At 39.8% G+C, this 24,264-nt stretch overlaps 1 protein-coding gene across 3 annotated transcripts in view; it reads left to right on the top strand.

Moving 5' to 3' along the window:
• The window catches only part of RBMS3 (RNA binding motif single stranded interacting protein 3), a 730,467-nt gene that overhangs the window by 671,143 nt on the left and 35,060 nt on the right, over nucleotides 1–24,264 (top strand). For all 3 annotated transcript variants that reach the window (XM_052797551.1, XM_052797566.1, XM_052797557.1), the window contains one exon: nucleotides 18,681–18,791. In XM_052797551.1, coding sequence (XP_052653511.1) covers nucleotides 18,681–18,791 — 111 coding nt within the window. The remainder of the gene's footprint in view (nucleotides 1–18,680; nucleotides 18,792–24,264) is intronic.

The raw sequence follows: 24,264 nt of genomic DNA, 5'->3' as shown, positions 1-24,264 counted from the left end.
TGGTTTCCCTCTGAGAAGTATTTTCTCTATTTCAAAGAACTCTATCTATCATTATGACATGTTCCAAAGTGGAAGCCCAAGCCAAGCAACAGCAGAATCAGCAGAAGGTTAGAATGTGTGGCAGACAAAGACTTAAAATCCCAAAAGAGCCTTCTGTCAGGCACCCATTTTTACCCTAGATATCATCGGTTAATTAGTTACCATGAAGTCAGTGCATCCTAATGTGAAATTGTTTAGCTTCACTGTGAGTGAGTCCATTTTGCTGACCTCCGCCTTAGGAGCTACAGTAAATGTTGTGAGCTGCAGTAAGCTGTTCAGGCCTTCTGCGGTGATCTGCTTAGACCTTGAAGCAGCTGACAAATAGGTACAGCCAAATAGCAAGTTTATAGCAAATACGCTTGATCAGAAGTGAAAAGATGAATCATCATCTCTAAGATATAGGACAGGTGCCAGCAACTTTTAAAATTTTCTCTGCAGAGTTAAGGGACTTACAATGCAACTTCCTAAAAGTGATGAATCAGTTCTGATGATGGTTATAAGGTTCTAATTTTCCTGAAGGTTTTCAAAGGCTTCTGAAATGTTTCTGAAATATTCCAATAATTGGTGGTGTACAATATTAAAAATCCTGCCAAGCTGTCTAATTAAATGCGGCCATAGTTGCTTCTCAAAACTGAAATTAACTACTTGGTTTGACATATTGTGAGCCCTCTTACACAGGTGGATAATTCAAGCTCCACAAGGAGTTTTGGTCACCTAGTTTCTCAGTTCAGTGGATCTGCAATTGAATCATTTCCTCTTAATGGGTGACTTGACTAAGTGGTTTGAAAGTAATTAGCAAACCCAGTGGATCTGATATTGAAGTGTATGATCAGCATCTTATCAGGAACTACTTATTTCCTGTGGGAAACTGCGGTCGACTTCTCAACAAATTCAGAAGGCCACTTGTTGCTCCTTCTTCTAAGGAAGCTAATCAGGGAATGGTTGCACCATCCCAGGCATGTTTTGACTTGTGATGAAGTGATCCCAGCTGATTTTAAAGTCATTTTCAGGAAGTTTATTCTTTATTAGTATTGGATGTTTTATTTGGTCACTTTTAAGAAAGCAGTAATTGACTTCTTACAGACGCAAACTATTTTTTATCCACTAATACATTTTAATCCTGGTGCACAGCTATTAATGGGATATGCTTCCACTCTAGAGCAATTCAGATTGATTTTGTTTCTACTTCAGAAATATATTACAGTAGACCCACAGTATATAAAAGTGCTCAGTGTGTTGAGATGAACTAGCCTCATGGTATTTGCAGCTTCTAATGGGAGCGCAGTACATTTAGAGAAGAAGTGGTGATTGATTGCCTGGTGCTCGGGCTAATTGATATGGCACTGAGTTAGTCAGAAGCTCTCAGCCCCATCAAAATCACACATGACATTGCTCCAGTGCCTCTTAATATTGACTGGGTAGTTCATATGATAAAAGCAGCATGTTTTGGAGGAGACTTCCAGAGCTGAGTGAATCTTCCTTCAGCATCAGTCACATTCTTTCCAGAAAGGCTTCCTGCCTGGAGTAGCATTACTCCTCCACTGGAAATTTTTTAAAAGGATGTTCTCAGGTCTGTTTATTTTTTATGGGTTTGGATGCGGTCACTGAGATCCTGTGAGATCAGAAGAATGGAATGAAAGTGGCCACAGATGACACTTGAGCTATTTCCACAGCTGGATGTACACCAGCCAGAGTAGGCGGTCCTCTGCAGATGAATTAGTTCGTTGAAGTACATGATACAAAACATCTGTTACAATAAGAACAAACAAAAACAATGTGCCTTTGAAGACTGCGATTTGTTGGGAGCTGCTTGCAAGGGTGCTGAATGAGGGAGTTGTCAGCAATGAAATGTTTTCAGGCTTGCCCTTGTGTGAACTAAAGCAAAACTACACAGTAAAAATATCTAAATTCAATCTAGCAAAAGACCTGCTTTTCCCGAATTTTGTTACTCTGGTTCCTGATACGGCAATGGGGAAGGAGATAGCCCTTCTGTGCCAAATGTTTTTTATACCCTAAAGCAATACAACGGTATTATTATTAATACAATGGTATAATTCCTGCTGAGTGGCTGTAAAAACTTAGAAGCTACACTGGTACAGTAACTGTTATTCTGTCAGTCATTTGCTGCACTGCTTTATTGCCAGCTGTCTTGAAGTGCAATAGAAGTTTTTCATTGTCACTGCCACTTGATGACAAATAAAACTTTCAAAATCGTTTTGCTCTGAGAAGTAGCTCACAGCTCCTAGCCAGAAGTAGACCTTTCACGTCACCTTAATGAGCAGAAGCGATCCAAACGTTCCCACCCCATTTTACTCTTACGAGGCAGTTACTTTTGGCTGCCTTTGATTTTTTTCTCACAGTTGAGCTGATGAAGAAATAGGAATACTAGATATTTCTGGAGTAAACGAACACGCTATGTGTATAAAGGCTAAAGACAGATCAGTCAAAGCCAGGTGTTTATCGGTTATTACAGGGCAGTATTGTTCTTGTAGACAGTTTAAAGAAAATGCAATACTCCTAACACAGTGTTTTAGCCATGGTAAGGATGAATTAGATGCAGGTATATACCAAAGCACTGGTTCCTCTTTTTTTTTTTTTTTTTTTTTTTTTTTTTTTTTTTTTTTTCCTAAAGTGAGCATACTAACTAGCATACAGATTTGGTACATGAGAACCGTATCCTACATGCATAATAGGAAAAGGCTGCACTACCAAAGCATGCTCCCAAAGAGGGTTGGTGCCCAGTCTGTGTGTGCACATAAGGTAGACAATAGTAGTAAAAGAAATAAATAGAAGTTAATCCTTTAGATCAAGTAAGTGGTAGGGATATGTGATTTTGGAGCTGGAGATCCTTTAGTTCTTCCGCTGGTGATGGCCTGCTGTGTCTGCACAAGGCAGCTACACTTTTTTTACAGGCTCAACAACTGAAAGAGGAGCTCCCGTGGGTCTCGGGGTGTCAGATGGGCCATTGGGAGAGGGCATCTTTCCTGGCTTTGCATCTGTGATCCAGTGGTGGGTGTCAGGAGAGGTGAGAAGCTGCTGAGGAAGCAAAGTTAAACAAGATTCTTGTGTAGTTCAGTTGATTCTAGTTTATCCTTTCCTGATGAGCAGGGTCTCTGATTGTATACGTAATCATAGTTTGTTATAGCTGTACAAGACAATTATGTTAATCTTACTTTTATTTCCTAATATTCTTTGATCTCATACACATCAAAGATGTAAAATTTTAGTCTTGTTGGTAATTAGCTAGAAAGCAAATATGTTGTCTGTCAGTACAGAGGATACAAAGCACAAGAAATTGTCCTGGGGGAGTCTAGATTCTAGTCTAATATTTTTTCTCCTCATCAGATTTTTATTTCCCTTTCATCAGTTGCCTCAGCCATTAAATGAATGTACTGGAAGTAAACTTTGCCATTGTGAAATTCATTCAGCTTTTTAAACCACCTAGTCACTCAGTATGGATCCTCAATTGAGGAAAAGCAGTCTGGTACATCAAAAAAAAATGTACATCAATGTTTCCCAAACTTGCAACAACCCCTTGTGGTCTGTATTGACAAAGGTTTCACGCTTGCTTGCTGTTAGTTTTAAGCAGACCAGGGCTAATGCTGTTCACAGTTCTGATATGATTCACCCATTATAGTCCAAAGGCTTTGATTCCTAACTTGTGATTAGTGCTCTGGTCAAGAACAGCAAATGAGTATATGCTAAATTTTTTGGCTCTGCAGTTGCTCTTCAAAGCTGTCTTTCTGGAAAGAGGAACCGCACAGGGATTATTTTACAATTTCAGCAGCGAATCTCTGCATCAGTACTTTATGCCTACAGCTGGTGGATTTATACATTGCAATTTATTCTGGGGATTGACCCCTCCCCCCACTTTTGTTCATGAAATGCAAAGAGATCATTATCTTCATAAATTTGTTTACTGTCCAAAACTTTCGTATGAATAATTTATGGCAACATTGCAGCCTAAGGATTGTTCTCAGTGCGCATAACAAGTATTTATTAGATGGTTTCATCCTGGAAGTTGTTATTAGACTTGCCGCCTTCCTGTTCCCAGGTTGGTTGTCCTTATCTTTATTAATTACTTCAGCTTCTAGACAAGTTGACTGTCTTGCCATAAAATAAGATTTTGTTTCCTGATTAAACAAGTCTGCAGGCAGCCATAGGCTGGCTGTATGGCAAGTACTGCAGAAAATAAAAATAACACAGCATTTAAAATTGGGTTGTTGGAAGAAAAAAAATCACTGAATTACAGTCTGAATCTGAAAACAAGAGCAAAATCATCTCTGCTTGGGATTATTAATTAATGACAATCTCTGGTATAAAAATCTATTGGATATTTACATAGCAATGTAGAGTGCATAGTAATGTACAGTTTGGCTTCTGTCTCTGAGAATTAAAACAATGTGAAATCCTGGTAGCATTCAAGTTGGTGACAAAACTCTAATCAATTTCAGTGGGGCCAGGATTTCAGGCCAAATTTTTCAAATTCACTAAACTAAGATCTGTATGTTACTGTGATTGTTGAATTATGGAGGTTTTAACCATTAAAACTGCAAACAGCTTCTGCTAAAAATTTGTCCTCATCTAGTTCCAATTTTATGCTTCAAGCTTATGCATTTCTGCATTACTTCCCTGCATTTATAATCACTTGCAGTAACACAGGGTGGAAACACCACAAAACAGGGTCTTTCATGATACTGCAGTTCCTCGATAGTAGAAATAGTACCAGAAATTACCACAAGAAAAACTACCAGAAAACCATTTCATGTACTTTTCAGTCCCACAAATGGATTTTTTGTGCGCCTGGAAAAGCCACTGCAGAACAGAAATATGGCTGCCAAGAGGTTGGTCTCTACTGGAGTTTATCGGAACATCTGCTGTTAGTTATGTTGTGTCTTTTGATGTCAAAGACAAAACAAGGGTTTGTTTGGTTTTCGGAGGAAGGGGGTTCACATGGAATGAAGATTCACAAGCATGCAGTGCACAGAGTCCAGCCCTCAAGTGCCCATCACTCTGGAATTAATTAGAGCACTCTTTTTTCTATCCACACAGCTCTCAAGAAAAGATGGGAGTATTACTTATTTGCCTATCATCTCGTCCCTATTTATCTTCCTTTGGATGTTTCTTGTTTCCTTTTGCTCTGAGGCTACCCTTTGCCTCTGGCTAGGACTGACAAGACTATTGCATATATAGTACTCTGTGAATAATAAAATTTGGCTTTGTGGGCAGAATCAAATAATAACTCTAAAACTTGTTTTGAAGTGAAAATGTGCAGAAGGAGAGGGTAGTGAAATGGAAAAAGTTGTGAAAATGTTGTTTTGACTTCACTCCAGGAGAGAGCTTGGGGAGTGGGGAGAGGGTGAGAAGAAGAACAAGGACAAAATATCTATAATCTTTCTGTTTTCATTTCTGGATTATTGAACTAATTTTAAGCTTTTTTTTTTTCCTTCAAATTTAGATAAATTCTGAAATGACATGTCATTTTGAAATATGGTGGAAACATCGCATTTTGACAGCTCCAGTTTTTTCATTCTTTTGGTCACAATTATGTGCCAAGTGTGACCTGAATTCACAGGATGTTTTATTCTCCCTCGAAGTGTTTTTTCCAAATAATTTACTGTTCATCTCAGCAATATGTGTATACCGTCCAGCTGGCCTTTTTTTCTCTAGCTTATACTATGATTTATTCCTCCAAAGTACAGAGATCTTCTTATCCTCATGTAAAAGACGTCTCTCTGAACTCATGGCAGACTCAGCCACCCAGTCTGTGCTTCCCACAAGGCTGATCATCCAGTTTGGGTCAAAGACTCACTCGCACATTTACCACAGTAGTGGGCCACCAGCTTATTCTTCTCTGGCTGCAGAGCAAGGTGCTCTATGGTGTCTGAGACACTTTCACAGCAGTATTTGGTAGTAGGCAGTTCCTAGTCAGCTGCCTTGTAGCCTGAAGAACTGACTTCTTTTGGGCAAGTGTAAATGTAGGGTTTAGAAAAAGACCTTGACAATTCTTTAACTGCTCTTTCTTGGCTCATCCTTAGGACCTCTGAAATTAGTGTTGAGCAATGGTAGTTTGATTTCTAGATGCCAGAGAAAATAAAACAAACATAAAGATTTTTTCCAGAGAAAACTGAGCACGTCTACAATATTCAAATAGCTGAAAGATATTCAGGAAAGCAGCCCAGAGAAACATCTTTGACTTCAACCTAAAATTCTGCAAATCAGGCTGTGTGGAGGACACAAAGCCATAAAGGAGTAAAGAATGTCTTCGTCATATGTCAGGATCTGACTGCTGTGCATTCACATGGACTTGTACACAGTGACTGGTAGAAAATGGCGGTACATTAAAAAGCTGTAATAAATCAAAGCTTTTTATAGAGATTACTGCAGCATGTATGGATAAATGTGAACCAGAGAGACTTACCTAATTTACTCCAATAAATCCCTTCACATTAGAAAACCGAAGCAGCAACCTTGGATTTCATTTGCCCATGTTGCTTTGGCTACATTTTTGGCTACTTTGGTTTATGACAAAAGGCTGCACTCGAGCAGGCAGCCTGATTCTGAGAAACACAGAACTCTGCATTTATCTGCGTATGCAAAAATTGACTACTGTTTTGAGGTAGGTTGAAATGGATTATAATTTGATGCAAATAGCAAGAGGTTGCTACCTATCAATGTAGAGAGAGGTAATAATAAAGTACTTGGTCATTCGAGGCATTACTGTAACTGGGGAGCTGAAAAAGTACTTTGTCATCTGCTTTCTGCCTTCGTTTAACCAGTATCACCAGAATTCCTCTGAAACAGGTAGTGTGATGGGATGGATGTTGTCCATTGACTAATGTGGAAAATGGACTCTCTTGGGATCAGCCTTTGGTGGTTAACAACTTTCTGATAAAATAAAGTGCCCTGAAAAGACACAGTAGCAATAGGCTGGTGATGAATACCCTCTGTAGACCAGCCAGCGTGCAGGGCAGTGACCGTGCAAGCCTCTCCCCTCTGTGCCATCAGTGCTCTTCACCTTGGAGCTAACCTGTGGGGATGCGTCCCCCCACCTTTTGCAATCCTTGGGAAGGCTGTTGGACATCACCAGTTGCGGTAATGTATTTTTGTGATGGAGAGTTTCTCTGTGAGTAGCTGATGCCTGGACATAACTGAACAGCTGTAGCTTGATAATGACTTTCAGTCCCAGCAATGACCGAACCTGGTGACCCAGCATTGAGACTCTCTATTCTATTACTAGTCCTCTGAGCCACTCTGTCCCTCCATGTACTTTCAACATATTTAACGTGTTACAGCTGTGCTCACTGCTATACAATAGTTAAGAGAGCTGCCAGCATTTCCAGTATGAACTCATATTTTAAGGATAATAACTCAGCTGTAAAAATGTGCTCCAGGCTGAAACTGGAGGAAGATCTCAGCCCAAGAGTGACTTTATCTGGACAAAAAAAGGGAAAATATATCAATTTAGTCATTCTTAATTGGTACAGATATATTAGAAAGTAAGTAATCCTTGCCGGATCAGTTATTTAATTTTTCTTCTTTTAGATTAATAATAGCCAAAATCTACTCCTTTTTGAACTTTTCACATCTACTTTTTAGACTAGCTGGACCACTTGCACAATGAAGTTTTACTCAGAAGGGTCAGTTTGAAAGTGCTTTTCCTCAATATTTTCATCTTCCTTTAAAAGACAATAAAGTGGAGCAAAGCAGACTTAAGCTATCCATTTTCTATTATTTACTTCAAATCTGCTCAGCATGAATCAAGAGGTAAAATGTTTCCTTTTCTTGATTAATTTGGACTGGAGTGTGTGATCAAAACCACCTGTTCTCTTCCAGCCTACAATGGTGATGACCTGGGCTATACCCCCAGTCTGAACGCTTGTGGACTTGGGAAAGTTCAGATGTTGATCCAGACCCATCCCAGAGACCAGACCAGCTCCTGAGTCCTCTATATATCACACAGTTTGTAAAGCATTTAGAGGTCTTTGGTAGAAGGGAGATTTATAAATGTCAAGCATTTATTATATTTATATATATATTTATATATATTTTTTTTATATATATATATTTATATTTATTTATTATATTTATAAGTAAATGAGAACTTAAAATATCACATTTTTAATTACAAAATGCATTCACCCTCTATAGACTCCTATTTTTGGACTATTGACACAAAACTGAGGGCTTGAGTTTGATTTCATTTACATCAGTTGTACCTTCACTGATTTAAACATGGTTACCTTTGAAGTACATGTCCTGTGTGCTTGCTGCCATTGGCTTTTAGAAAGCTTTTAGCATTGGCTAAAAGAAGCTTTACTGGCTTCTTGTGGTCTCGTGCATCAGGGACAGAATTTTTAGGTAAGGACGTTTTTGCAGCTGCAGTTTCTCCAGATTGTGCCTATATTATTAGTTGTTCAAAACAACGGAAAACTGCACAGGTGACACTGAGGACATCATCCAAGGATGGTGGAGTTGTCCAGGTGCAGCAAAATCCATGTGTTGGTGGCAGTTGGCTTGTACAGAGTCAAGTCCAAGCAGCAATTGGTTTGATTAGAGTCAGAAAAACCATAGTTAAAATTTGTAAAGGCTTGAATGAGGCATAGGCTTACATTACTTTTAATGATACTGAAACTATGTGCCTCAGTCTCAGTTTTGAGGTCTGTCACCAAGCTGGCACTGCCGGGTAGCCAGCTTTAACCAGTCAAAGGAGAAATCCCAGTACAGAACGGAGTGGATTTCACCCATAGCCTCCCCTGAGGTGTTATGAGTCCAGAAAATGAAGTGCAATTTTGGATCTGGGGCAGGGCATTTAGGCTGTGAAAACTTGTGGTTTTAAATGAGAGGAAAGGCAGGGCTGGAATAGTTTTTTCCATTACTGTGTGAGAAAGGGGTTTGTTTAACATAAAAGATTAAAAATCTAACAGAACATGACAGAGACAGATTTCTGTACTTGTCCCCTCTAATAAGGAGACATTTCTAGATTTCAAGACCAGAATGAACCACTGTGATCTAGAACTGAATTGATACATAACATGAACTATGGCTTAGTACAGGATTTCCCCCCCTCTATCAACTTCAAGTCTAAAATCTGTTACTGAATGGTAGCATATCTTTAGAAAAACATCCTTACTCACTCAGGGTTTCATTTCTAGCATCTTCCACTGTCTGTCTTTCCTAATAGGTAGGATAAGAAGGATTCCTGAGAAGATGATGTGGGTATTACTGCCCCTCATCAGCCTTCCAGAACTTTTAAATTCAGAAAATGGGATGGGGAGGGAAAGGACATAATTTTCTCACCCTCCATACCTTTAATCTTCCTTTGTGCAAGAGCTGCACAAAAAGGAGTTTAGACATAGGCAGCAGATGACAGTGCTCCATAGTGTGCTCTCATGGAGGATGGACGTTGGGTTTGTAGCTGAATTCGAGAGTGATGCAGCAACATCAGCCTCAGCATTTCAAGGCGGCTCTCTCCCCACCCCATGCAGCTGGATACCTGGATTATGTGGCAGCCCCTGCATCAGTGTGGCTCTGAGGGTGCAGCTCAGATTTGGGCCTAGCCTAGGAGTTAGCTCTGATGCTCAAGAGTTACCTTTGGCTAGACATTGCAAGGGCCATGTCCTGGTTTCAGCTGGGATAGAGTTAACTGTCTTCCTAGTAGCTGGTACAGTGCTATGTTTTGAGTTCAGAGCGAAGAATGTTGATAACACTGATGTTTTCAGTTGTTGCTCAGTAGTGTTTAGACTAATGTCAAGGATTTTTCAGCTTCTCATGCCCAGCCAGTGAGAAAGCTGGAGGGGCACAAGAAGTTGGCACAGGACACAGCCAGGGCACCTGACCCAAACTGGCCAACGGTGTATTCCATACCATGTGACGTCCCATCCAGTACAGAAACGGGGAAGTGGGGGGCAGGGATTCGCCGCTCGGGGGACTGGCTGGGTGTCGGTCGGCGGGTGGTGAGCAATTGCACTGCGTATCATTTGTACATTCCAATCCTTTCATTATTGCTGTTGTCATTTTATTAGTGTTATCATTATCATTATTAGTTTCTTCTTTTCTGTTCTATTAAACCGTTCTTATCTCAACCCACGGGTTTTGCTTCTTCTCCCGATTTTCTCCCCCATCCCACTGGGTGGGGGGGAGTGAGTGAGCGGCTGCGTGGTGTTTAGTTGCTGGCTGGGGTTAAACCACGACAGCCACCACACAGTTCATGAACAACTGTGAAGCATTCTCACTTGTATTGACCATCACTAATGAATTCTGGCTTGCAAGAGCCTATCTGATCTTGGAATTGCAGGGAGACATCCTGTTGTCTACCCATCCCTTGACCATTCTTCCCATTGTCCTCTCAAGGATTAGGGATCTCACAGAGGAGCACTCTGCTGTCTGCCACCCTGGCACCTCAATATGTCTCCTTGGTGCTTCGTTCAGTGATACCACCTCACTTTTCTGAAAGCTGAAAACATTTTGGATATTTCCATCTAAGCCTGGTTGTGATTAGGTCCTTCTAGTGTTGTAGAGTTAACACCATGCACAGCTATACCATTTTCCTCTGACTGCAGTTGTGTAGGATGTCATCTTGTCATCTTACCTCTTGTGGATACATAGCGTTATATTACTCACCTGCTTTTCTTTGGGGTTTTTTTTTTTCTCTTCTTGGTAGCCAGTTCCTGAGCATTTCTGATGCCTCCCAGTGTCAGTGTTTGTCCTTCTGATGAGTGAATCTTTTCTTCCAGCATAGCCACTAGATTGCAGCTCACACAGCGCGAGTCCCTCCTGGTTTCAGGCAGGAAATGAAACACAGCGCATCTGTTACAGATCACAGCTGCTGTCCTGTCACTGGCCGTTAGACTGTCAGGGCTAGAAGTTCATGTAGAAGAAATGTCACAGACATTTCCTCCCCAAACTCAGTTAGCCACTTCTCTGTGCCTGGCAAATGACCTTTGTACTAAATCTCACCAGAAAAGCAGACATCAACTGCGTGGTGTCTCAGATATTTGGTCTGATCAAATGTCTGCTGTCATGACTTCATGGAGACAGAGAGAGGCAGGGCTGCCTCACCTTGCCTGGAAGGCTTGAGATGCAGGGAGAGCCAAGGTCCTACCACATTAAACACGCCATACATGCTCTCATGGCACCAACCTGCTCTGCTCCTCTACAGCCAAGCACAAGCTCTGGAGGCAAATCATGCTGTTAGGCTTTTTTCGTGTATTTTGAGTATATTTCCCTGACTAAAATAAAATAAGCAAGTGTTTTCAGCTAATAACAGAAGCTCTTACGCATCGTTTATGAAATGTTGCTCATAAACAAGAAGTTTAAAAACCTGTGACTGTTGTTTTTTGTTACTATTGTCATAATAAACCCTGGACTGAGAGTTTCAAACATTAAAAAAATTATCCACATGTTGAAAAAACAGTGTGGCCTGAGTGGGTGTAATAGAAATGGCAATGTCATTTGTTTTCCCATATGCAATTATAAGTGTGTATGTATGTGTATATATATGTAAGATCAGACTATTGAGGATGCAAATATGGCATCCTTTTTGAAAGTTTCATTTGAACCCAGTAAGGCAGGGAAGTGAAAATTTAGGCTAAACACCAGTGCTGACTCATATTTTAATTGTGCTGTTTAATAATTTCCATTTTGCACCTTGTGAGAACTAGGATGTGCCATCAAGTCAATTTTCACGCCTGGTTATAGACATGAAGGGAGGGAACGCAGCAGAACTGTTTGGAGAGGAAATATTGTTTGGATTTAGCTTTAATAGATGAAATACCATTCTAATGCTAAGAAAAAAACTAGTCCACAGGAAAGAGACTCCTGATTCCCATTTATTAGTATGGCACATCAGCCACTGGGAGACAGGGGACGAAGGAATTAGTCCACATCGGAAAATATGTACAAGAACATAAACAGAATGGAATTGCCAAGCACAACACTTTAGCATGCATCACATACTAATTAGGTATAGATCAGGAGTTCTGTGCAGGAGTTAAAGATTTGTTTTCACTAACAGTGTCAAGGTTTTGAAATCTGTCCATGTTATGATATGCAGTAAAAAGACCTTTGGATATTTTTTGTGAAATCTGATCACGGGAAGGGCAGGAGAAGGTTTGTTCTGTATATTCCAGTGGTTATGTCCTGGGCAAATCACAGCCCCTGTGTTTCCTTTTTGTCTTCTGTGGATGCTAAGCCTTATGTGAGTGTTGTGAGGATGCTTTTGTTAGTGACGGCTGTTCTTGACAGAGCAAAAGCACTGTTACATGGATTGGATATATAAAGCCGGCATACAGCCAAGTGCACTTATAAACTGAAGAGTAGGAAGAAAACAAAAGAAACGTGATCTCTTGTTCCCCTCTAGAATGTCAGAAGAGGGAGCAAGAGCTGTCTATGGCCTCTCTGCCTGCTCCAGCACTTGCTGGAACGAATGCTCCACTGTGACAGGTCATTTCCTAACCACTCTGGGCTCCTTCCTGTTAGGAGGCCCCAGCAAAACGACTCCTATATATTCAGGCACATAATGCCAGAAAGTTTACTTTATTCCTGGGGCAAGTTAGAAAAGGGTATGAAAACTACTGTTTCTCTCTCAGTCTAGAGAGAGCGCACAGGCTTGTGGTCCAGCCTGCATGTGCAGGCAGTAAGGGCAAAGATATAGCACAAGGTTCTCAAACTCTGCTTCAGAGTCCCTGTAGCAATTCAGGTATATTTTCCCTTCATAAATATTGTCCTTTTGTTCAATGGCCTTTCTCTTGAGATTTTATTTTGGGTGGAAAGATTTAAGTCACCATGCAAAAGTCACTTTGGGCACTGAGTGACAGGGGCAACTGTTTGTTTGCAACTGAAATGCTATCTCTTTCCTTCTTTTAAGTCCTTTTAGATTAACAGACAGTGGTATGCTATGAAACTTACTGTTTTTTCAACTCTGGTAGGAGCATAAACTACTGACATAATATCACAGTGGTACTCCCTGATGTAATACATTTATTAACTGATACCAATATAGTTGCAGGTGTTGCTTTATTTACTGCTTTAGTTGCACAGTTACTGATACAAAACTCTTCCTGTTGCATCACCTGCATTTTCTATATCTCTTGATGTTCCCATTTCTATATCCTTTTAATCTGCATTTATACATGTAGGCTACTATTATCAAAAGCTGTATTTCAAACTAGGAGACAGGACTTACAGTTAAAGGCAAGAAGGACAATGCGAAAGAAACCATCAAAAACCTTAGCTGTTGTAGGAAAGGTGGTGCATACACAAGGGTCACCTTTGTTCTTTATTTACCACCCTATATTTGGATTCTTGATCTTTTAAGACTAGTTACTTCTGGGTAGTAATTCTCTTGGACCTATGACATATACTTTCAGCTGAGGAAAGAAGTTCAAAAACATACAGAAAAAAATGAGAAAGGGAAAACAAATGTGTCCATTGCTCCAAGGAGATTCAACTAAGGTATGAAGGTGATGTCAGATAAGAATTTGAATTTATGCCAAAGAATAGAAATATTACAATACGAAGTTGTGGTTTAGTACTTGCTGTAGAAACAGGAGTTGGTGAAGGTCTGTGTCAGGGTTTGCCCATTCCAAAATTAAAGCTGCTTTAATTTAATGCAGGGTTTGGACTTACTGCTCACTTTACCCCATTTTTAGCAAGCTTTTAAATTCAACAATGTAATGAAATGAAACCAAATCCTAAGATTTGCAGAATATACGTTATTAGCTGATATTTGCTGGTCTTCTTCACAATACTCAAATCATGATTTAATCTCTGATCAGCTAGTAAGTGCCAAGACAATTGGTAACTTTTCATTGAGAAAGGGAAAATAGGTTTTCTTTGATTTTGAAATGTAATTGATTTTCATGGAATATCAAAAAGTATTCCCAGCAGAGTTGATGACAGAGGGCAGAGAGGATTTCACAGCTACCTTTAATCTTCCTACTATAGTCATGAAAGTTTTGCCCCTTAACAGCCAGTTCAGACTACTTCACCAGGCTCACTGCTCTGACAAGGGGACCCTATTTTTACTGCTGCCTGTAAGAGGCAGCCCAAGGAGATGAGACAAGTCAATCTAGACAGAACAGTAAATCAATAGAAATATGGTCATCGTTTATTCAGTATGCAGAGAGAGTACATTTACCTGAAAAAAAGTATGCGTGTTGGGTTTTTTCGTATTAATCCTTGGTAGACACATCTGTCTGATAAGTATAAGGAAAGTCATCCTTTCACTCAGTTTAATAAAACCTCAAGAAGCAGCATGTTCTTGATAACATAAAGACATTCACTTGGTAGTATGGTAATAACTTTTCAGATGGAATGACCTGGTGCCTATATGACTGCACAACGTATCTGTAAACAAATCCGAAAACTAAGTTTGCTGCTTCAATGTTTATTGGCTTTACATTGGCCAGTATGTACAAAGTAGAATTTGTAAGCATGCTTAACTTGTTAAAACTTCCTAAATAAAGAAAAAGTAAACTGTAAAATAAGCAGATGCTTACTGTAAGCTTTAAAAACTATTTATTCAGCTGGTATTTGTGCCTTAAGTCCAATATCAGTATTAGAACACTGGAATAAAAGAGAAGCCTTTAATACAGTTCATTACTCTAGAAAGCTGGGACTAACTAATCCTTCCTCCCACTGGCCCCCAAGTGCATCTCTCAACTAGTGAACTCTCTGTTCCTAAAGCCCCCTAATACACTTTTTATTTCTGATGTCACTTTCCCACCCTTCAAGGCACATAAGGTGGCACGTGTCATTGCACCAACATAAACTTTATTTCTGCTCGCGCCTTTTGGTATTGGCAAGTACTTAAAGATAGTTTACTTAATATAATAAACAGGCTGTATTTAGTGTCCTTCCTGTGATTTCAGTTTGTTGCTGTACAGGGAGTGTACAATGGTTGTAGTTGATAAAGTCAGGCTTCTTTCTTTGCAAGTGATAGACTAGAAAATATTCTGAAATAAATATGTTTGTTTTCTTATATGAAAGGTATATCCATAGGGCTTAGAGCATTTTAAAACAGCAAGGTCTTTCAAATAAAGTGAAGAGGAATTAAAGTCTATATGTCAGTGAACTTGTCTTGGGTTTATTACAGTGTTGCAAAAATCGTGCATTTTCTTCTGTGTCATTGATCCCTTACCATTTGCTCTCTTAATCTTAATTTCTTTTAAAGCCACTATAACATTGACAGAATTGTATGATCAGTCATATGCCAATAGTATCATGCCAAATTTAAAAGTCATTATAGTAACCAGTTTCTTCCAGGATTTATAAAAAAAATAATCATACTGAGGCAACGGGGCAGACCTAAATAATTGGCAGGCCAGCTACTTGTTTTGGCAAAGGGAGTGGCAAAAACCTCATCATAATTTCTTCTACAGGTTTTTTCAACTAAGCTGGGCCTTCAGTAGTATTATGCCATGCTAAGATGTCTCTCTACACAGTTTACAAAGTCAGTAAAATCAGACATCCAAACAGATGAAGATGAAAAATCTGTTTGCTGTAGCCTTTGCCAGTCGCCAAGTGGATGTTTATCAGGAAATACCTATTATAGGCTGAAAAGAATCGAATTACTTTTAATATGATGGCAACATCTGATGCAAGACATTGTATTCTACAGCTAAATAAGTTGAATATGAATGGACTTGACAGCATGTATTATGAAACGCATTATGGTCTGGAGGCTGGGTGTCACACTAACAACCAGACGATATTTCCTTAATTAAGTGTAATTTTTTCCCTACGTGATCACAAGAGGATTCTGCAAACTCTGGTGCATTAATGGTCTGACAAATGCATGTAATTCTCTGCTCTAGGTAACTGTCAGCTTCAAACACGTTAAGCTGTCTTAGGAAAGCTGCAAATACTTGATTTGTTTTCCCAACTTCTTTTCCTAACGTGTTAAACGGTTTATGTTTATATGTTTAGGGACTAGAATATATGTATTTTCTATTTAAAATTAATATGTTTACTGTCTCTCAGCAATTTTTTTGTCCTTGATATATTTTTCTCGCAAGTCCATATTTTTTTACATAGTTTATTTGCAAAACCTGTCTTGCTTACTTGTTTACTGAAAGACATTTGCTATCAGATTTTTCCACTGTGTCTGGCACTTGTGTTTGCTACACTAAATCATAAGACTTCCTTCACCACTGCCCCTTCTTCATTTCCAGGTTCCTGAATTTATACACAGGAATAGCTATCAGCCTCTCACATCTGTAATCACAGCAAGTTCCTGCAACCATACCTTTGCAATAAACATCTTTGCAAAGAAAACTTGGTATTTTAAGGCTTTGGTATATTCTAAATTAATTGCAGCCACTACTGCTGGCAGTGCGGGGCTGCATGAAGCTGTGGTGCAGCTGTGACTTTCTGCTTACCCCATCACACATCACAAGTGGGAGCTCACCTTGTCTGTCACAGAAAGCCCTGAGACCATTCTCCATCTCTAGGCCAAAGGTGAAAATTGCTCATAGAGGGAGCTGAGAAATGTTTATCAGGTGACAAATTTAGTTTGAGCGTTTATAGTTTGGTACAGTAAAAATGCTGGTTTGTGGTATGGATCATTCTGAGCATAAAGCTTACGATTTCTTACCATAACTAAAAAGTGCAGGTGGATGTCCAAACCCTAAGACCTTGTCTGGCTGCGTGGTATCCCAGGCCACTGATTTCGAACATACAGCAGGAACATCATTTTCGTTGGGCATGGTGCTACTTCAGACTCTTGCACTGTATCTACTATGCAGGGACTGCCGAATGGGCTGAATGAGTGTATGCCCTGCAGATTTGCTTTCAGACTCTTTCAGCAGAAGGGTAGATTTTTTTCAGCAAAAAGAGAGGAGCAGCATGAAAGAGAAAAATGTCCTGTAAGGAAGAAAGAAGGGCTTTTTGAATAAAATATTAACTCTACTATGCTGAATGAAATTTTGTGATGAAAGTTTGTGGCTATCTAGATGCGTAAGGACTCGTGCCAACAAGGAGAAGGTTAGCACTGTGGTAGTTCATTAGAATGAGTTAATCAGTGGGTTAATCTTTGTAAACCAGTGCAAATTAATATAGCCAAGAAAGAGGCAAAAGTGTTGGCAAGTGTTGCAGGTTTGATGCTTGCACACTGATCAGCTTGTTTTATAAGCATTTATTTGGAATCATGACAGATATTCTGTGGAGGCTAGTTTCTGTAATTTGCCAGATTTCTCTAGGGACTCTTGTCAGTGCAAGAAACGTAATCCACTGTGTGACATTAAACAAGCTGAGGGTATTACAAAAAGGACTAACCAGGCTGAGCCTACCTCCTCCTTACCATTGCATGCAAGTAATGAGTTCGCTGCAGAATCTACACTTCTCAGATAGGATGGGCATAGGCAAAAAATTGCTGGAAGGTGAGAAAAAATTGAATTGGCACTTCCCCAGTATTTTTTATTTATATTTTTTATTTGCGACTGAAAATTTGAAATATTTTGCTTCTAATCAGATCCTTGGCAATGCAGTCACATAGCTCTACATAAATGCGAGACAGGCACTTAAGAACAGGTGTGCTTTGGGGTTTGGAACTAGTTTATTTTAAATTCCTGGTTATAGGTGGATTTTGTCAGTAATCGTGATGGAAAAAATGACAGTTTTCCTTTTTTTTTTAAACAAATACATTCATCGACATTTTCCACTCTTTGTAGCAGATGTAATGTTGTGATTGTGCAAATTTATAATGTGTGCACACAAACATACATATGCACAAAGTAGAGCTATTATTTCATATGATGAAATAGCTGGAAATACTTCCTTATTTCACTGTCTGCAAGAAAAAGAGCAGACCACTCAGTTTCTCACTGACTTTCTCTAACCAACACAGGAAATAGCATTTTATACCATAGAACCGAAGAAAATCAACAATTCACTAAGGCATGAGGTTACCAACATGGGACCTTGGGGAGTGGGAGAGCAAAAACCAAGGAATACGAATGGCAAAGAAGCTTTCTCCAAAGCTTCTCTGGCATGTCTTTTGTTTAATTTTTGTTCAAAGACTTGTTCTTGCTTTAGTTCATATGCTGTTTGTTATTAATGTCTTTGTTTTTAATGCAGAGAAGAAAAATGCTTTTAAATGCTGTGTATGTGTTTTAAATGGGTGTTACTACCAAACTCACTGTCAATAGCTAGTCTTACTCAATCAGCTATAAAATGTCATGAGTAAGGGTTCTTAATTGAGACTGGAAAAATCCAAGATAATTACCATAATAGGTTGAAGATCTCAGAGACTGAAGGTTTTAGAAGTCAGAGAAAATTGGGGACATATGTGTTCTGTCCGTAAGATTGTTCTATATAAGAAATGGAAAAATAGAAATGACAGGCATTTTGCAATGTACAGTAGCATTCATCATAGAAAGAACATATGCATTTGTTTGTCAGAAGCAATGAAGTAAAAAATGACGCTTAATTGGAACTGACATAAAATGGCCTCATTAGGAGTACAAATAATATATGTGTGTATCTTGGTTGTCAATAGAACAAAACATATTTCCTCTGACAGATATATTAGTCTCTTTTAAGATTCATGTCAAGTTTTCAGCCAGGTTCACTAATTTAGAGAATGCTGGGGTGTTTTTTTTGAAGTGAAATGTTGAAGTGTAAATGATGTGTGTTTGTAGGGTGCTGTGATAACACCAACAATGGACCACACTATGTCAATGCAGCCAGCAAGCATGATGGGCCCTCTGACCCAACAGATGAACCACCTTTCCTTGGGCACAACAGGAACGGTAAGATCATAGATTATACTATTTGCTTTCTCTATTGCAAAACATTTATTGCTTACTGAGTTTCTCAGGGTAATTTATTACTCTTGGGTTTTCAGTGCTTCACCTTTTTGCAGTTTAATATTGCCGTGGTTTACTTTGTTTTTTCTCCATGTCCAGAGATGTCTGGCCCTGTCTGGGCAAACGTATCAAAGTGCCTTTCATCATGACCCAAACTTGATGTACTACACAAACAATATCCTCATATTGCTATGTCACGCAAGCACGTATCTACAGATATATTTCTAAAACTATCATACAGGCAGCATTAGGTATTATAGAACAGAAATGACAAAGTAGTATGAGTAGTGAAACAGTAGGTCAACAAAACCTGCTCTGTACTTAGCAGGAATTATCTGTACTAATTCTCACGTAAATATGGAAGTACTCCTCTATCAGTTTGGTTTTTAATCAGAAATTGTTTGCTTGCCAATCTAGAAAGTTTTATAGCACTGGGAAATGGGAGTTCTGGCTTCGTGGTAGGATCCACTACTGACTTCTAAACCACAGCAGCCAGCCATACATAGTTTGCTCCAGGCTCAGAAATGTGATTTTGGGTCAAGGTCAGCTGTGTTTCTGGTATATTATATTTAAACATGCATATTTCAACAATTACTTTCTCTTTAAGCTGTGTAAGTCAGACTCAATTAATTCCCCCAGAGTCAGAGAAAGGCAAAAAATGCTTTCAATAAAAATGATTAAAACTCTCTGACAAGCTCCTAAAATACAATGGCCTACACACAATATATGGTGGTTTGATATGTGAATGTGTGCACACTACATATACATGTATATTTTTACAAAAATGCAGGCATAAAGATTGCGCTTTTATGTCTTTAGCACACATGCTCTTTACATAATAATTACGTGAAAGATCTATTAAGCACTTATGAATTTTTTTTCTATTTCACCACTGCACTACTTGATACTAATCTATAGAAACACAGTTTTCCAAATTTGGTTGTGGGGGGTTTTTTTAGCTTGAATAAGGTACTGAATAAAGTTACATCTGTACAAAGTAATTTAACCCACTGTATTGGGTCTTCTCTTCCTCTTCCTGATCCTCTTCTCTTCCTCTCCTTTTTTCTTATCTGTTGAATTTAATTCTAACTCTAGTGTCTTTTCCCCCTTCTTTAAAAAAACTCTGTTAAGATCTGAGACTTCTGTATTTATTTCTGATGAAACTTAAATATGATGGTTTGTTGTTTATTCCTATTATTTTAAATGTTTCATTCAACAATCAAAAGAAATAGGACTTATATCTTAAAGTTAGTATCAGCATTTTTCCCCTCTGAAGACATGAAATTGAAGGAAATACTAGAACTAGTGAGAATTTCTGCGTGTGTAATTTCTGTGATGCAAAAGCGTGTTTACAAATTAAGACAAGGAAGTGGAAAATGAATTCTGGTTGTGCTGCCGGGCAGCTCCTATGAATTTTTCCTTCTGTCTGTCACTTTCATTTCCATGACTCTACCAGACGTTGTCTTCTGCACTCATTTTCTTGCCATCTTAATGCAAACTAGAAAATTCCCAGCTAATGTTCTCTTCCGACTTGAGACCACTATTACAATGCTCATAGTAACAAATCCATAGTAACAAATCCATTTGGGGAGGCAGGGGAAGGACTCCAAAAGGCAGTGGGTGATCAAGTGGGTGATAATAAGATCCTGAATTTATTTTACTGCAACTGAAAGAATATTTTTCCTTCCTTTTCCTAGCTCTTTACACAGCCCTATCTTTTAAGGTCACAGCATTCCCTGATAACTTCTTGAAATACATTCAGAGGTACACCATATAGGTTTATGTTTACTATCTTTAAAACTCCTAACTCATTTACAGAAAACTTAAAGAGCAAGAAAAAGTAAATGATTAATGGGTGTTACAATATCCATAGGCTTTTCATAAATCTCAAATTACACCCTATTTTATCACGTACAGGATTTCTCTTGGTAAAAATGCCATCAGCACCATATTCACTTAAAGTCCTCATGCAAGCAGGATAATCATGGAGGTCATCAGGAATTCCTCCTGTCAGGAATTAAAGGAAGAACTTCAGGATTTGGGCTGCCAGTAGCAGTTTTGTTGGATTTATCCATCCTGACTTGAAATCAAATTTTCCTAACGTGTTCTGTTACAGAAAAAAAATGTGGGGAAAATGGACAACCTATTTAGAGATATGATTTATTTAGAGATATTTTTACTTCATTTATTCTGAAGTCTGAATTTCAGTCCAGAGAGAGGAGCATTGAGAGCATAATGCCGTGATGAATTGAGCCAAGTACAAACCATGCTACTGTGAGTACCTTAGCAGGACTAAGTTTTATGTGAGATATAAGATATGAACTATACATTTCTGTTACAAATATATTTTTTACTTTTATCCTTAAAACTGTGCAACAAGGTGCCATAAAGAGCCACCAGCTATCTTTCAAGAAACCAACCAGATTTTTTTAAGCAAACAAGCCAAAAAATCACAAACGGTTCTTCTCAGTGTTGGCTGTAACTCTGTCCCAATTTAATTTAAAAGCTTGCAATATGTAAAGCAGTTTTTATTAAAAGGCTCTCATACATTCATTTCCTTAGACAAACCATTTTGCTAATTAACATAACATATTTTTCAGCCAAAACAGACCTCTGTGGTCACTTAAGTGAGAGTTGACTTCAAGCCCACATCTAAACTTGCCTGATACAGGAAGAATGCTGGGTTTCTAAAATACTGCTTCAACAGAAAATCTATTCTCTAGCAAGTAAGCTAGAGAAATAGCATACGGGCCTATGCATGCCTCATATCTTGTGGGAATTACTCTGCCTTTTGATGCACTCTAAAAGATTAAAATAGTCTGTCCAGGCTGGAGCAATTCCAGAGGAGAGACCCTTCACAGAGAAGCACTCTTTAGCCCTTCGGTGAGGCGAATTACCTGAGTAAGACTGGCCTCTGCCAATTCCTGCTTCGACACCAAAAACTGGATTTGAGTTTTGATCTCTCAGCTCTGAAGCACATGTTAAAACCTGTCGTGGTTTAACCCCAGCCAGCAAATAAGCACCACGCAGCCGCTCTATCGCTCCCCCTCCTCAGCTGGACAGGGGAGAGAAAACACAACAACAGGCTTGTGTGTCAAGGTAAGGACAGGGAGAGATCACTCACCAATTACTGTCACGGGCAAAACAGATTTGACTTGGGGAAAATTAACTTAATTTATTGCCAACCAAGCCAGAGTAGGGTAATGAGAAATAAAACCAATCTTAAAACACCTTCCCCCCACCCCTCCCTTCTTCCCGGGCACAGCTTCACTCCTGAATTCTCTACCTACCCCCTGCAGCAGCGCAGGGGGACAGGGAATGGGGCTTGGAGACAGTTGATCACACGTTGTCTCTGCCAATCCTTCCTCCTCAGAGGGAGGGCTTCTCACTCTTCCCCTGCTCCAGTGTGGGGTCCCTCCCACGGGAGACAGTCCTCCAAGAAGTTCTCCAGTGTGGGTCCTTCCCATGGACTGCAGTTCATCATGAACTGCTCCAGCATGGGGCCTTTGCACAGGCTGTAGTCCTTCAGGAACAGACTGCTCCAGTGTTGGGTCCCTTGCATGGCGTGCAGTCCTTCAGGAGCACACTGCTCCAGCGTGGGTCCCCCACGGGGTCCAAGTCCTGCCAGCAAACCTGCTCCAGCGTGGGCTCCTCTCTCCATGGGTCCGCAGGTCATGCCAGGAGCCTGCTCCAGCACGGGCTTCCCACAGGGTCACAGCCTCCTTTGGGCATCCACCTGCTCCGGCGTGGGGTCCTCCACGGGCTGCAGGTGGATATCTGCTCCACCGTGGACCTCCATGGGCTGCAGGGGGACAGCCTGCCTCACCATGGTCTTCCCCACAGGCTGCAGGGAAATCTCTGCTCTGATTTTTTTCCCCTTCTTAAATAAGTTATCCCAGAGGTGCTACCACTGTCACTGATGGGCTCAGACTTGGCCAGCAGCAGGTCCGTCTTGGAGCCAGCTGGCATTGGCTCTGTTGTATGTAGGGGAAGCTTCTAGCAGCTTCTCACAGAAGCCACCCCTGTAGCCTCCCCGCTACCAAAACCTTGCCATGCAAACCCAATACAAAACCCCATGGGAATTCGAGAGGCAGCTGCCTCCATCTCTGCCTGCACTTGATTATTTAGTCATGAGGCCAGGGGGGGCATTTCTGGCTAAGTGCTGGCAGGGCTGCTCACTTCCAGCAGGAAGCATCCAATTCAGCAGCCGAAAAAGAGCAGTTTTCCTACAGCCCCACTCACAGCCAGCTGCCTTGCCCTTGTGCTGTGGGAAGCCTTCAGTTACTGGCCCCAAAAAAGCACAAAGAATTTTGTTTAGGAAACCATTTGCAAGAATAGGAACAAGAAGTTTTCTTTCTCTCCAAACCCCCCAAAGAATGTGTATTTAATTTTATTTTATTATCTTTTTTAACATTTTTATTTCTTATCTATTATTGAATTGTCTACATAAAAAATCAGACATCTCTGCTATACTAAGCACTCCTCTAATCAGGAGGATACCCTAACGCTGTCAAGATCCCAGGCCAAGTGAAAAGCTGCAAATCCATCTGTACTTGATATCACTGCCCACCTCACAAAAACATACAGCTGCAGCAAGTATTCCAGCCCAAAGGACAGTACAGGGCACCAAGGGAGGAGAGGAGGTAACGTTCTGCATTTTGTGGCAACTCAATCCCATGTTCACGTGCTGTGAAAGATTTTCATACAACATTTGTATCTCCCTGTTACTGTGCTTTGTGCTTCATCCACCAAGAACATAATTCCTTTCTGCCTTTATGAAAATCAAATTGATTTCTGCCAGTGAAAATACAGGTTATGTTACCGATGAATTGAGAGGCAAGTGTGCTGCTCTGATCACCTCCCCAAATCTGCCTGAAATCTGGAGTTAAGCAGAGAATCTGCCAGAGGGGTGATTTCTGCCATATTTATATGTATATTTCATACATACCTCTTCACTCAGAAAGAGCAGAAAGTATTTACATGGGTGCGCTGGCTATGGGCAAATATGTAAAGAAAACCTAAGCTTAAATTATGTCAAGATTACAGCAAAAAGGCGATAACTCTGAATGTTCTGATTAAGGCTGACAACCCAGCCTCAGCTCCTACAATTGTATTTAAATGAAATTTTAATGCCAGGAGGCATAATGTGAAGACAGACAACCAGTTTTAACCTTGACATTTTTCATTTGTTTACTAGTTTGTTATTATTTATTACAGTAAGTCTTGTTTTTCCTATGTAATATTCATCTACAATTAGGTCTGCTATTAAAAAATGTACCATAGAGGGAGAATAGAGTGAGTGAGTCTGTAAGGGTAGCATTGAAAGAGCAGCATTAGTATGTGTTTAATAATGTATGGAGGGTGGAATTGTTCCATTATCAGCTTGTCATTCAAAATGTTTCCGATAGAGCCATTG

This window comes from Harpia harpyja, chromosome 1 (assembly GCF_026419915.1).
Source record: "Harpia harpyja isolate bHarHar1 chromosome 1, bHarHar1 primary haplotype, whole genome shotgun sequence".
NCBI lineage: Eukaryota > Metazoa > Chordata > Aves > Accipitriformes > Accipitridae > Harpia > Harpia harpyja.
This window is presented reverse-complemented; position numbering and strand designations above follow the sequence as displayed.